This window comes from Schistocerca serialis, chromosome 7 (assembly GCF_023864345.2).
Source record: "Schistocerca serialis cubense isolate TAMUIC-IGC-003099 chromosome 7, iqSchSeri2.2, whole genome shotgun sequence".
NCBI lineage: Eukaryota > Metazoa > Arthropoda > Insecta > Orthoptera > Acrididae > Schistocerca > Schistocerca serialis.
Genome location: NC_064644.1, coordinates 192929223 through 192942739, shown reverse-complemented (window position 1 = coordinate 192942739; position 13517 = coordinate 192929223). Strand labels below are relative to the sequence as shown.

General features: G+C 41.2%; 1 protein-coding gene across 1 annotated transcript in view; it reads right to left on the bottom strand.

Annotated features, from left to right (window-relative positions):
- Positions 1–13517, bottom strand: part of LOC126413328 (unconventional myosin-IXa-like) — a 347425-nt gene that overhangs the window by 73695 nt on the left and 260213 nt on the right. The window contains exon 25 of the mRNA XM_050083235.1: positions 7423–7596. Coding sequence (XP_049939192.1) covers positions 7423–7596 — 174 coding nt within the window. The remainder of the gene's footprint in view (positions 1–7422; positions 7597–13517) is intronic.

Sequence of the window (13517 nt, the reverse complement as noted above, 5' to 3'; positions counted from 1 at the left end):
GAACTGATTCAGGCTTGCCTAAGAAGTAGCTGTGTAAATACTCTAAACATGTACGAATTGTGAGACTAGTGCTACAGCAATCTCCGAAAGCTCTTTCAGCTAATAAACTGTTGAACTCTGAATTTCAAACAAGAATCTTAGAAGAATTCCAACAATAGATCCATACTTTCATCCTTTTAAAATTCAAACTGTGCAACAATTACTACTAACTGATCTAAGGGAAGCAGGGGAACTGTGTATCAAATTATTGGAAACAAGGTAAAACACAAACCCAATTTGTTCTCGGACAAAGCCCATTTCCTCTCTATGTGATGTTTGAAAACAATATTTTAAACACCATGCTCAAGAAAACCTATGATTATTGTGCCAGACACCTTTACATAACAAAGTTACAACGTGGTGTGGACTTCCTTGTAAATGGAACTCTCCTCTTATTGGTCCGTGACTGCGTAGAACAATATGGCATTCTGGGTCCACATGGAAACAAACGCGGTTTGTTTATTTAATTCAAATGGTTCAAATGGATCTGAGCACTATGGGACTTACCATCTGAGGTCATCAGTCCCCTAGACTTAGAACTACTTAAACCTAACTAGCCTAAGGACATCACACACATCCATGCCTGAGGCAGGATTCGAACCTGCGACTGTAGCAGCCACGTGGTTCTGGACTGAAGCGCAAGAACCGCTCGGCCACCTTATTTAATTCTCCAAACTAGTTTTGGCAAAATATCACCTTTATCAGTGAGTTTTTTATTCTAAAACAAGAAAAATGAACATCATTAGGTACATTACTTTAGGTATATCACATTATGAAAAAACATTCCAGATGTCTGGAACCGGACAGTACACGTTACAATATGTTTTTTTCACAATGTAATGTAAATATGATGTTAATTTTTTCATTTTTTGGAAGAAAGGCCGTATTGCCTGAAACTAGTTTGGGGAACTGAATAAACAAACAGACTCTTCATTAAGACAGACCCAAAATCCTATATTACGGTTTGGACTTCGGAAGATGGCAACAGATACTCTTACACATTACGCAGAGAAATATTCAGAGAAGAATGAAGACCATCTCACTGATGTGTTAAAAAAAGTAACTATTATACAAAATACTTTTATGCAAGCTTCAAAAAAGAGAGAGAGAGAATTGAAATAACCGTAATTAAAAAATTTAAATTGTGTTAAATTACCATTATTAAAAGCTTAAATTGTGTTGTCAATTCGCTGCACTCTGCATCTCAATATATACTTTGACTTGAATATACCATTGACTACATCTATTTTATTTGAAAATCTAGACAGTGGAAGTTATGCAGCTGTTCTAGTTTCATTGTGTATTTCATATTGAGAACAAACTATAGTCTATTTGCTGTCAGAGATCTACCATTGCTCAGGTATTCCTAACCCTTTACCCAAACTATGAGAAATATTCAAACAGATAAGATTTTGCAACACTTTTAGATGTGACGTACAGAGGAATTTTTTCAATCAAAAAGAAATAAATTGTCAAAAACCAAACAAAAGCAAGCACAAGTAGAAAACATGTACTTACCATACAGTAGAAGGACTGAGAGGTAATCTATCACTTTGGAGAAAGTTTTTTGGTTACCCCCCCTCAACCCCCCCCCCCCCCTTTCTCCTCTCTCTCTCTCTCTCTCTCTCTCTCTCAGACAAAAAGGCTAGTTGTGATCTTGAGCAAGCATCTTGTTCTTTTAGTAAGTAAACTTTTTTTTTACTGCAAATTGTGCACAAAATTGTTTCTTTTGTCGCATGTCATTAGAGCGAAAGGGGGCACAGCATATCTGCAAGCCAAGGGGGATGAGCACCGTGCCTCGAGACACTGGTTCATCAGAGCAGTTATACCATGAAAATTCCGTACCACCTAGAAGATTTGCTGTAGACCATGGAACCTCACCGGGCATGACAATGGTCACGATGTTACTTGTCAAGGGAAACCCAGAGAGGATATACGCAACACAAAACACGAAGGCTAATATGTGTTGTGAACTTTGTTAAAGTCGTATGCTGTAGTAAAATCTAACATGTAATGTAGATAACAGAGGTGAACTACATCTACGATAAAGCAGCAGCATGTGAATTTATTCAGTTGTAACTGGTATTTGAGCATGCGAATTTATTTAGTTGTAACTGATGTTTGCATCTTTGAGAAAGGAGTCTGCAGCCTCAAGATATAGATAATGGTACATGTGAGACATTCCACTCCTGCACACTTTGAAACAGGACATCTGGATGGGTCTGTGCCAGCAAAATGAAAAAAATTAAACTAAGGAAAAGAAATAAGTTTGATTTCTTCCAATGCATGGCAGTGTGAGACAGCAACCACTGTTAATAACATGAAGGTACAAACAGTCTTGATTGCAACTTATTTTATTTATCCTCCAATGACACACTTTGCCTTATACAAGGCATCTTCAGATTGGCTGGCAGGGTACGCTGTTAAGCAAATACGATGCAGTGCATACAAATGCCCCAGCAGGAAACCACCATTGTCATAATTTCAAAAAAACATTGTGCAGTGCCCACTGTGTTTCACGAAAATATTGGATTCCTGCTGTCAACCATCCTTCTGAGTTCTTGGTTTAAACTGTATTTCTAACATTGAGACTGGTTTCCCATATGGCGTGTCCCTTAGCTTGCTCAGCACCCCTTGATTCAGTACCATTCCCCATTCGGTGTCAGCCTACACGTGACAAGACAAGACATACTGAAGAACGTTTTACACTATTTCGCCTATATACATTACATTTTACAGTTCTGTCCTCACTAAGCAGTCACTCGCAACAATATTTAAGGTTAATATATGTGACTCTTCCCATTTAAGTGGTTTGTAAATTTTATCACTAAGTATTTTGTTGAACTGACAGTCTTCAGTTGCGTGTGATTTATCATGTGAGCGAAATTCAACAGATTCCTTTAAGTCATGTCACTGACCTCGCACTTTTCATTATTTAAGGTTAATTTCCAATTTTTACAGCATACAGGTATTTTGCCTAAATCATTTTGCAATTGGTTTTGATCTTCTGAAGACTGTACTGGACAGCAAATGTCAGCATCATCCAAAAACAGTCTAAGATAGCTGTTAAAAGTTTCTTCTAAATTATTTGTGTCGATTAGGAACAGCAGAGGGCATTATAACACTCCTTGGAGAAAGTTTTACACAATGACTTTCTATCAGTTACTATGAATTGTGACCTTTCTGACAGGAAATCACAAGTCCAGTCACACCATTACGTCAATACTCCATGGTAATGCAATTTGATTAGAAGCCGCTTGTGAGAAATGGTATAAACAGCCTTCAGTAAAACTTCACCAATCTTGAGGATTTAAATTTCTTTTAAATTTACCATGCTTTTTTGTTGCTTCTGCATCAGTGTTCTAACCCGCTTTGTGTCCCATGGGGGTATCAATTCCATATCTTAATATTACTTGGTATATAAATTTACCAAATGCAGTCGATACTACTACTTTGAATTTAAGTCACATCTGGTGTACGCTTACATAGTTGATTCAGAAGGAATGGAGACTCCCTCAGCGAGGTGTCAAACGAAAATGTATCTGCTTGTGAAACATATATACTTCCTTTATTTTTGGTGAGTTTGGACACTGCAGTATTCAGTCCTGCTACAGTGACCTTGTCGTCACTAATCCCTGCTCTTTATTTGCTTGGAATTACTTGTTGCTATGAAGTCAAGTATGTTTCCACAACCATTTACACTTCAAGTGAGCTACTGAACCAACTGCTCCAAGTAATTTTTGGGGAAAGCAATTACAACAATTTCAGATGATGAAACTTCTTGGCAGATTAAAACTGTGTACTGGACTGAGACTCGAACTCGGGACCTTTGCCTTTCACGGACAAGTGCTCTACCATCTGAGCTACACAAGCACGACTCACGCCCCATCATCACAGCTTTACTTCTGCCAGTACCTCATCTCCTACCTTCCACCAGAACACTTGCCTGTGAAAGGCAAAGGTCCTGACCGAGTTCGAAGTCACGGTCCTGCACACAGTTTTAATCTTCCAGGAAGTTTCATATCAGTGCACACTCTGCTGCAGAGCGAAAATCTCATTCTGGAATTTCAGATGATGTTTTATACCTATGACCAGTTTTGGACATTATTTTTGCCAATATATTGAGCGTAGAATGAAGTCACCACCAACTACAACTGTATGAGTGCAATATGTATTTGAGATGATACTCATGTTTTTTTTTTTAATGTTTCAGCAATTGTATCCTCTGTGTCAGGGACTTGGATCATTTTTGAACACCTTTAGGTCCTTTACAAAAATTTTGTCTGAACTTATCTGAGGTTTCAGCACCTATAACAATTTGAATTTCAGTGTTTTCTATTAGCATTTGGAGCTCTTGTTATATCCCAACACAGCTATGACAATTTACTACTATAATACCTGTGGTTCCTGTCCTGCATTTGACCTACACCCTTTAAGACTGAATCCCTTCTGATTCTTCCCCAACACCATCTAACCTAGAAAACCACCCAGTCCACTCCAAACAGCTCCCACTAACAGTGTATCTGCCTCCTGTGAGTAACAAATGCCTGACCTACTGGGAGGAACCCAAAACCCCACCACCTTATGGTGCAACTCAAGGAATCTGCTGCCAACATGGTCGCAGAATTGTCTGAGCCTCTAACCTTCCACTCAGCTCTGTACCAAAGGTCCACAATCAGCTTGCCCATGATGCTACTAATGGTGAGCCATGCTTTCATTTTGCAAGCAAGGCTGGCAGTGTTCACCTTCAGATATCTGCCAGAAAGCAGAGAGAACCCACTTCCAACCCCAAAGCAACACACTTCAGTAGAACCGACATGAGCTACCACCTCAGGGTTGCCACAAATTTGCTCAAGTGAAATTTCCTGATATTTTCCTTATTTCCACACAAGTTTTAGCAGTTTTCCTTGACAAATTTTGAGATCTCAAGGGTAGTAAACAAATAAGTTGACACAAAAATGTAAGGATTTCTGTATTTCTAAATGTGTGAGCAAAAATCTTAAGTACTAACATCAACATCTTGTGTAATGAACTGCTTTTAGATGGAGAAAGCAAGCCAAATGGTATATACATTTCATTCAGACCACTGATGTTATATATTTCAATAAAGCGAAACACATTTGGTGACAAAAATACGCATTTTGTTGGAGTCACAAGACAGATTTAAAATACTTTCACTGCTTTCAGAAACAGCCTCAGAAAAACGTAGGTCTCTTCAAATAAATGTATAAGGTGGGGAAGATTTGTGAAAACCAACACTGTAGGTGACCGTGAATAAAATGTTGGTTCTACTATGTTCATTATTGTAGGTTATTACCCACTGTGTTATCTCTACTATTTTACAGGTATTGTGTGATTTTTCTTTCAAGAATTACAGGAACGCATAGTGTACAAACTGCCAGTGGTTGCCACAATTTTCTTCTTCTTATTGTCCTTACTTTCTAATATATAAACTACTTTTAAAGTGCCAAAATGTACCAGAATAAATAAAATATCTATAGAACACCGCACTGTACAAATTACTTGTGACAAGACAGTCGCAATTCCTGAAATCCATTGCCCGTGGCCTCTGACCTGCCGAGGAGCACCAAAGTCCTGGGTCCATGGATAAACCATGAAAAACCACAGCATTATGCCACACACAGACAGACCCAGCCTGTCGGCAGATCGGTGACGCTAAATCTGACAGGCAGGACTAGCACGTTAGTGGGAAACTATGGGCTTCACATCGGCTGGCCCAATTCATTAGAAATACCCCCAGAAATGACCTGTGATTTTGGCCCATCATGAAAGTCCACTTGTGTGGACAGTTATTAACATGTCACAGACACCATGTTGATGAAATGAGACTGTAGTGATCACCCACGCAACAGTTAACTTGCGCAAATACTTTGAGAATCAATACGAAAGGGAATAGGTAGCAACTCACCGTAAAGATGATCACTGAGCCACAGACAGGCACACAGAAAAGACAATGACACACTCACAACTAAATTTTTGGCCATAGCCTTTATCAGAAAACGGGGACGCTCACACATTCACACAATCACTCAGACACAACTCATGCACAAATGACCATTGTCTACAGCCACTGTGTCAACAAGTTCTGTGAATCACACCCAAACAACCTACTCGTCACGCCGTCCTGCCTCTCATCGACAGCTGCTAGGTTAGCAGCAAGTAGTGATGGCAGCACTGATTGCAAGCTGAGGGGAGAGATGGGAAGGGGAGAAGCAGTGAGAACGAGAGAGTTGGGAAGCAGTGTACTTACTCAGCTGTGCCCAGCCAGCAACAAAGCACGACACCTCAGTAAACAAACAATTTTATGCTACTGAGACAAAAATTAGATTCTTCCAGTGGTTTTTTTTTTTTTCTTTTTTTCCCTTTCTTTTTACAAATTTCCCTGATATGTTTGAAATTCCCTGATTTCCAGAACTTGTGGCAACCCTGCAACTGCAGTTGGCTACACCCTGTGGTCTTCATGGCATCCGGAAACACTCGTTCCACATCTGGGAGGACTCCTCCCAGTGTGCACACTGGACTTCCTCCCCTCCTTGGCAACCAAATCCCTAAGGGCCCTCTTAATTACCTAACACTGGGGCTCCTAACTAGCAGTACGCGCACCCTCCATAAATGCCCAGATGCTGCAGATCAAGAGGCTTCCTCTGCATCTGGCTCAGGATCTTTATCAGCCACAGACAGCACCTGAAACCTGTTTGTCAGATGAAACAAAGAAGCCTTTCAATCAGCCCTTGAGGAGTCTTTCACACCTGCCACACCATCAAACAAACCTCGCTTGACCACAGGTGAGGGGTCAATTTCACTGCGAGCAGTAACTGAGGTGGCCACGGTAGTGTAACAATCAGGGGACACATGGGACGTGCTGGACAATCCCTGGATCCCTGTGTCCAGCCCCCACAGTGATGCCTTGACAACAGCCTCAAGCTGTGTGACTGAAGCAAATACCATCTGAAGCTGTGAGCGAAGGGTCACCAGCTCAGCCTGCATCCGAACACAGCACTGACAGTCCCTATCCACACTAAAGACGGCAGAATTATACATTAAATTATTACAAATACACAGTTGGTAATCAAAATGGCGATTTATGTGGTTTCCCTGTATTACTAAAGGACATGCTGAGATGATAAGCTAACAGATTATAATGTCCATCCCCTGTTCTTCTCCAACCAGTACCTAACCTTCGTGACAATGACATTAGTAAGCCCTTAAACTACGAACCTAGCTTCTTCCTGGCATCCTAAAAGATAAGGTACCTCACTAACTTCAGCTACATATAAAATCTCACCTTAAGCTCAAATGTTAATAGCACTTGTGTTACAATAAAATAAAAATGAAGAAGAAATTATTTGAAGCTATACTCACATGGAGAAAATTAGCAATCAGATCCTTATACTGAATATTGAATGCCTTATCACCCTGTTTATTTGCAACACTGTATGTAGCCACGAGGTTATCCTTGAATTCTCGAAGTGCTTGCTTGAAGACTCTGTCCACCTCACTTGGTTTCTCGCCTTCTTCACTCTCGATCTTAAAGATCTGTATAACAAGTACATCAATCAGAAAAAGTACTACACAATTGTTATAAATACAAACACCCTTTCAAAAGAAGAGGGCGGGCACAAACATATGGGATGGTTATTCAGATTCAACATTTGCTTTCTCCTTTGGCTTTACAAAGGAGTAACCCAACAAAACAAACTCATGGTCGTTACACACTTCCATCTCCGACACATTCTCATCAAACATACATGCAACCCATTTCCACATGATCATACGTTACTACGTATAACAAGATTTTAGAAAATAAAATTATGCAGAGTAATTTCAAAATACCATCTTTTATATACAGGGCTATTACAAATGATTGAAGCGATTTCATAAATTCACTGCAGCTCCATTCATTGACATATGGTCACGACACAAGATACGTAGAAAAACTCGTAAAGTTTTGTTCGGCTGAAGCCGCACTTCAGGTTTCTGCCGCCAGAGCGCTCGAGAGCGCAGTGAGACAAAATGGCGACAGGAGACGAGAAAGCGTATGTCGTGCTTGAAATGCACTCACATCAGTCAGTCATAACAGTGCAACGACACTTCAGGACGAAGTTCAACAAAGATCCACCAACTGCTAACTCCACTCGGCGATGGTATCCGCAGTTTAAAGCTTCTGGATGCCTCTGTAAGGGGAAATCAACGGGTCGGCCTGCAGTGAGCGAAGAAACGGTTGAACGCGTGCGGGCAAGTTTCACGCGTAGCCCGCGGAAGTCGACGAATAAAGCAAGCAGGGAGCTAAACGTACCACAGCCGACGGTTTGGAAAATCTTACGGGAAAGGCTAAAGCAGAAGCCTTACAGTTTCGAACTCATTGATGGGGACATGCTGCGCCGAGTGTGGGAGGAACTTGATTTTCGGCTTGATGTCTGCCGAATCACTAAAGGGGCACATATCGAACATTTGTGAATGCCTAAAAAAACTTTTTGAGTTTTTGTATGTGTGTGCAAAGCATTGTGAAAATATCTCAAATAATAAAGTTATTGTAGAGCTGTGAAATCGCTTCAATCATTTGTAATAACCCTGTATAAGTTTTGTTTGTTGGGGGGGAACTTTGAACTACGGGGTAAGCAACCAAAACATTACCAGAATATGTGAAAAGTCACAGAAACTCGTTCACAGCAGGTTACACATGCAACTAATTGTTTAATTGATTTTGCCCATAATTCAATGAAACTTGTCTTATAACTAAAAATACACTAAAAATTCAGCTGTAACTTGAATAAAACAACTTTGTGATTAACAGATCACCTGGGTGAACAGGAACAGAAATGTTGCTGAAATGTTGCAAGTCACACTTGAGCCAGTTCTGCATGACAGTTAACACTCGACCAGCTGCAACGTCAATTGCAAAGTTATTTTAATTGAAATACACAGTTCAGGATGCACAACAAGTATGTGTGTGTGTGTGTGTGTGGGGGGGGGGGGGGGGGGGCAGTCTTCTGACTTAGTACAAAACGTATTCAATTCAAGGGCAGTCTGTATTGGAGCACTTCCTATCCTCCTCAAATACCAGCAATCTGTGGAAGCAGGCATGTGATACAAAGAGACTATACAGAAAAATGCTCCAAAGTTACAATTTAATATGAACCACGACAGTGTGGAAGGACCCCACTTCGTCAACAATGGAGTTTACTCTGGCTCCCACTGCAGATTTCTGCTAGCATGAGATGGAAAAGCAAGAAATGGACCAGTAAGATAAGAGCATATTGAGGTGGAAGTTTGAAACTGAAAATATTCAATTTATCATAACTTTGCATGAACTAAATTTTATGTAACTTCTTGGGCCCCACTGATACCTGCTTTGGGTCACGGGTTGAACATCCCAGTTTTAATGCTATTGTTGACTGAATATGACATTTGATGTTAAACCTCAGTCAGGCTTGAATTTTTGAATCAAGTTTAACTGAAATATTTAAAACGGTCACAGAAAATGGTAGAAACATATTTTTTTTTTTCAAAAGCTCTGAAATATATTACAAAAAATGTGCATAAAATATCCCAAACTCTCCCATCCTGGCTGATATTGATAAGAGTTAAATCAGGAAAAATAATAATGAGCATTTATTCCTCCAGGGATTTCATATGTGCCCATTACTTCTCCTTTGAGGGGAAGCTGCACAAACAAACCTGTAGCATGGGCATGGGCACCCATATGACACCCTCCTATGCGAATCTGTTTATGGGCCATCTAGACAAAACCTTTCTAAATCACAAAAAAATCCCAAACCTCTTGTCTGGTACAGGATTACCAATGATATATTCATGATCTTGGCCCAGTGCCTGGAAGTCAGAGCATTGTGGTAAATCTAGATGAGTGACAAGTCTTTTCTTATCATTCGATATCCATTGGTTTGGTATTACCCACTTTCAATCGGGCAAGCACTTGCGAGTATGTTGTAAGAGGTGTGTGAGCTATTCCAAGTGTCTTAACAAAATAGGCAGTTAGCTACAACACAAACCAGTTTGAGGCCCACAGAAGAGCATCATTCTTGCATACACAACAATTACACAGTCTATGTGCACCCGTGTAGCTATGCAAATCACAGAAGTGCTGTGTCATCAGGTGAGGTAGTGTCCATCAAATTCAGCTACTACTGCCAAGCTGTGCAAAGTTTGTTTCCGCTCTCTCTTGCACCCCACTGGCCAGTGAAGCCATGTCAGGCAAACACTTTCAGTGCTCTACGAGGCTTCCTACCCTCATTCCTTCATAGCCTCATTATCTCTCTCCCATTTGTTTCACCTGGTCATCATCCAAACTTGGCATCTTCCTGGATGTCGACCTCCGATTGCTCTACATACGTCAATATAAAGCCCTCTAACTGTCAACAGTAATAAAGTGTGATAGTTGTCATCCCTTCCACACCAAAAGTCACTTCCATACTGTCTTGACCACATGTGGAAGGCACGTCTGCAGTGTCAAAAATTCCTTTGTCCAGTGTGCTAAAGGCCTCATTAAGGCCTTCACAAACAGGCACTATCCCCAAAATATAATAAACAGATTTCCCACGGCATATTCTCAAACACACCTAACCAACCCAACAATCCTAAGAACCACCTGGACTCCCATCATAAAACAATCAACAGAGCTTTGACTGCTTAACATCATGATCAGAAATGAGGAACACCCCATCCACAATCCTTCTCAATAATCCCAGTGGTATTACACTGCCTTGCCAATCTATGTTTTATCCTGGTCTATCCTTCTGCCACACCTACCCACCACATGCCAAATGGGTTGTATCCCGGTGGAACACCCAAGTGCAAAACCTGTCCAATACGCCCACCAACTACTTCATCCTTCTCTTCCATAACAGGCTTACCCTATCTCATTAGAATCCAGGACGTTCCTGAAAGCAAACAACTCTGCTGCAATTTCTGCACCCAGCATTTAATATGGTCCTGACCACTAACCAGCTGTATACCTGAACGAATGACCACTATCAAACTGTTGCCAAGAGAAGAATTGACAAGACGACAGCCCAGTAGAGGAAAACATTGTTGAGCACAACGTATCCATTTCAGTGTCTACTTCACAACTCATGCCATCAGGATCGCCCCCCCAAGTGTCTCTGAACTACATACACAGGAGCCGTCCTTATAGCACATCATTCATTATCACAATCCGCCTGGCCTCAATCTCAATTACCCCATGCCCCACATCCACCTTTACTCTGTACCAAGACACTACATTCATGCCTTCTGCGCCACACCCACTGGCCCAGAGTCTCCCCTTCCTCTATTCTCTCACTTCCTCTCAACCCACTTCACCATGTAATCACCATTGTGCATTGCATGAATTCACTGTTGCTGATGTGCACACCATGTTCTTATCCACGCACCTGCTGCCTCCCTTCCAGCCGTCAGTTACCTTTTTTCATTTTTTAAATGTTGTACCAAGATTTCAACTAACATGTATGCTTATTTGTGAAGAATGGACAGAAATTCCTCTTTTTCTACTTGCCAACAGTTCACAAGTGTTTCTCAAAGAAACAGTGGAAGAATTCTGCAAACTATTACTTTTCTGTCCTTTAGCTTGTTACCCTTTAAGTAATCTGTTTAATGTTTCATGACTAAAAACTCTGTGGCTATATTACAAAAAACCTTTTGGTCAAAGGTATTTTTGTCAGTGTCAACTTAAAAGAAAAACTATTTGACATTTCCTGAAGAAAGACCTCAATTATCTCAAAGGTTTTTGAAAAACAGCTTACATTAGGGTCATAGTTTAACGTCTGACTTTATTAGCCAAAAGAATAACTTCTCATTGTTCCTGAAATCACACATTATGTCCTGCATTTAATATCCCTGACAACGGAGGATATCAAAAGTGGATCAGAGGCATTACAACTCATGAGTGAGGAGTGCAGACGGTGGGTCACCTAGGCTGAACCACTGACAACAATGGGTTAAGCAACATGCCCGGCTCATTCTTGTACAGCATGCCATATGAGAAAACACTTTTTACACCTAGCTGCTTTAAATATACTGACCATACTATAAACCTGGACTTTCTGGATACCGTTACTGATATTCTTGCTGCTTTCTCCTCATAGTGAACTTTACTTTGCTTACAGACTGCATGCTTATTAACGACACAATACTTTAGATGGCAACATGGACTTACCCTATCCTGTTTTTGATGGTACATTCTCAACCACTGTCAGTGATATGGACCCCAAGTTTATGGAACTTTAGAAGCAAGAGCTGCCCGAGTGACAGTCTGCAGCTCAAAAGGCTGCTCTCCAGCAGGTTGTGGCACAACGCCACCCACATCAGTCAGTGGTCGAAGCTTCGCCCCCACCGCTGTTTGCTCCCTTGAATGAATCTTGCGAGAGCTGGGAAGTCTACTTCTGATGTTTTGAACTATACTGTTACAAGCTTAACATTTCCAGTGAGCAGCAATATTATTTACTTTTGTCTACTAGTAGTTGTTTTACGAAGTTGGGCAGAAATTGCAACCCTAGTGGTTTGTCTTTTGAGGACCACTGTGCTCTGTTAAATGAATACTACAGTCAGGAGACACACCTTGTTGCAGCTACACTGCAATTTTGGACTGTCATAAATAACATGGACAGTCTTGCTCAGCACGGGCAGCAGACATGCAGAGCCTCACACACAAGTGCAGTTTCACTTGTCAGAACTGTAATGAGAAAGTGCACATCCATACAGTTCACAGGACCGCTTACAGAGGCTGCCTCGGTCAGCCCCCTGGTGCGCTCTGGTGAGCTACCAAATAAACAGCATTATTTACACAATTGCAAACAAGTGCTCAGTTTATTCTTTACACTGTATTAATGTTGCCTGGTCAATGTGTTCAAAGCTGTGCACACACTGTATTTTACATGTTGCTCTATAAAGTACTATGTTCCATAAATCATGTTTGTTCTTGCTATAAAGAACTTGGCGACCAGAGAAGGTTACGCTTGAAGGTCTCTCGGGCATGCAGCCGGGTTGACTGGTCTTTGTAGAACGAATTTTCGACAGCGTAAGGTGCCATCATCATCATCAGGTTACTCCTGTTGACGGACGTCCTAGGCCGGCGGGTGGTGTGGTATATATACCTGTCGCCTCTCCCCTCCACTGACTCTGCGTATGGACCGAAGGATGTGCAGGCCCCAGTGGTGGGGGAAGCTTGCGCTGACGAGATGACTGATGGGAGTCAGTACGCATGCCACCTTCGGTGGGTGTGGAGCCCCGTTTCCACTGCTCCTGCAGAACTTTCATTGCTGGATTCCACGCTTGGCTAAGTTTAAATCCATTGTCCTTGTTAATAAGGTTCTCGTGCAGCCGGATTTCAATTGCTTCCTTGTATATACAGTCCCAAAAGTGGGATGTGTTGAGCAGGACTTCTGTGTTCTCGTATTTCATACGATGATTTGTCTCGAGGCAATGTTCTGCGACTGCAGATT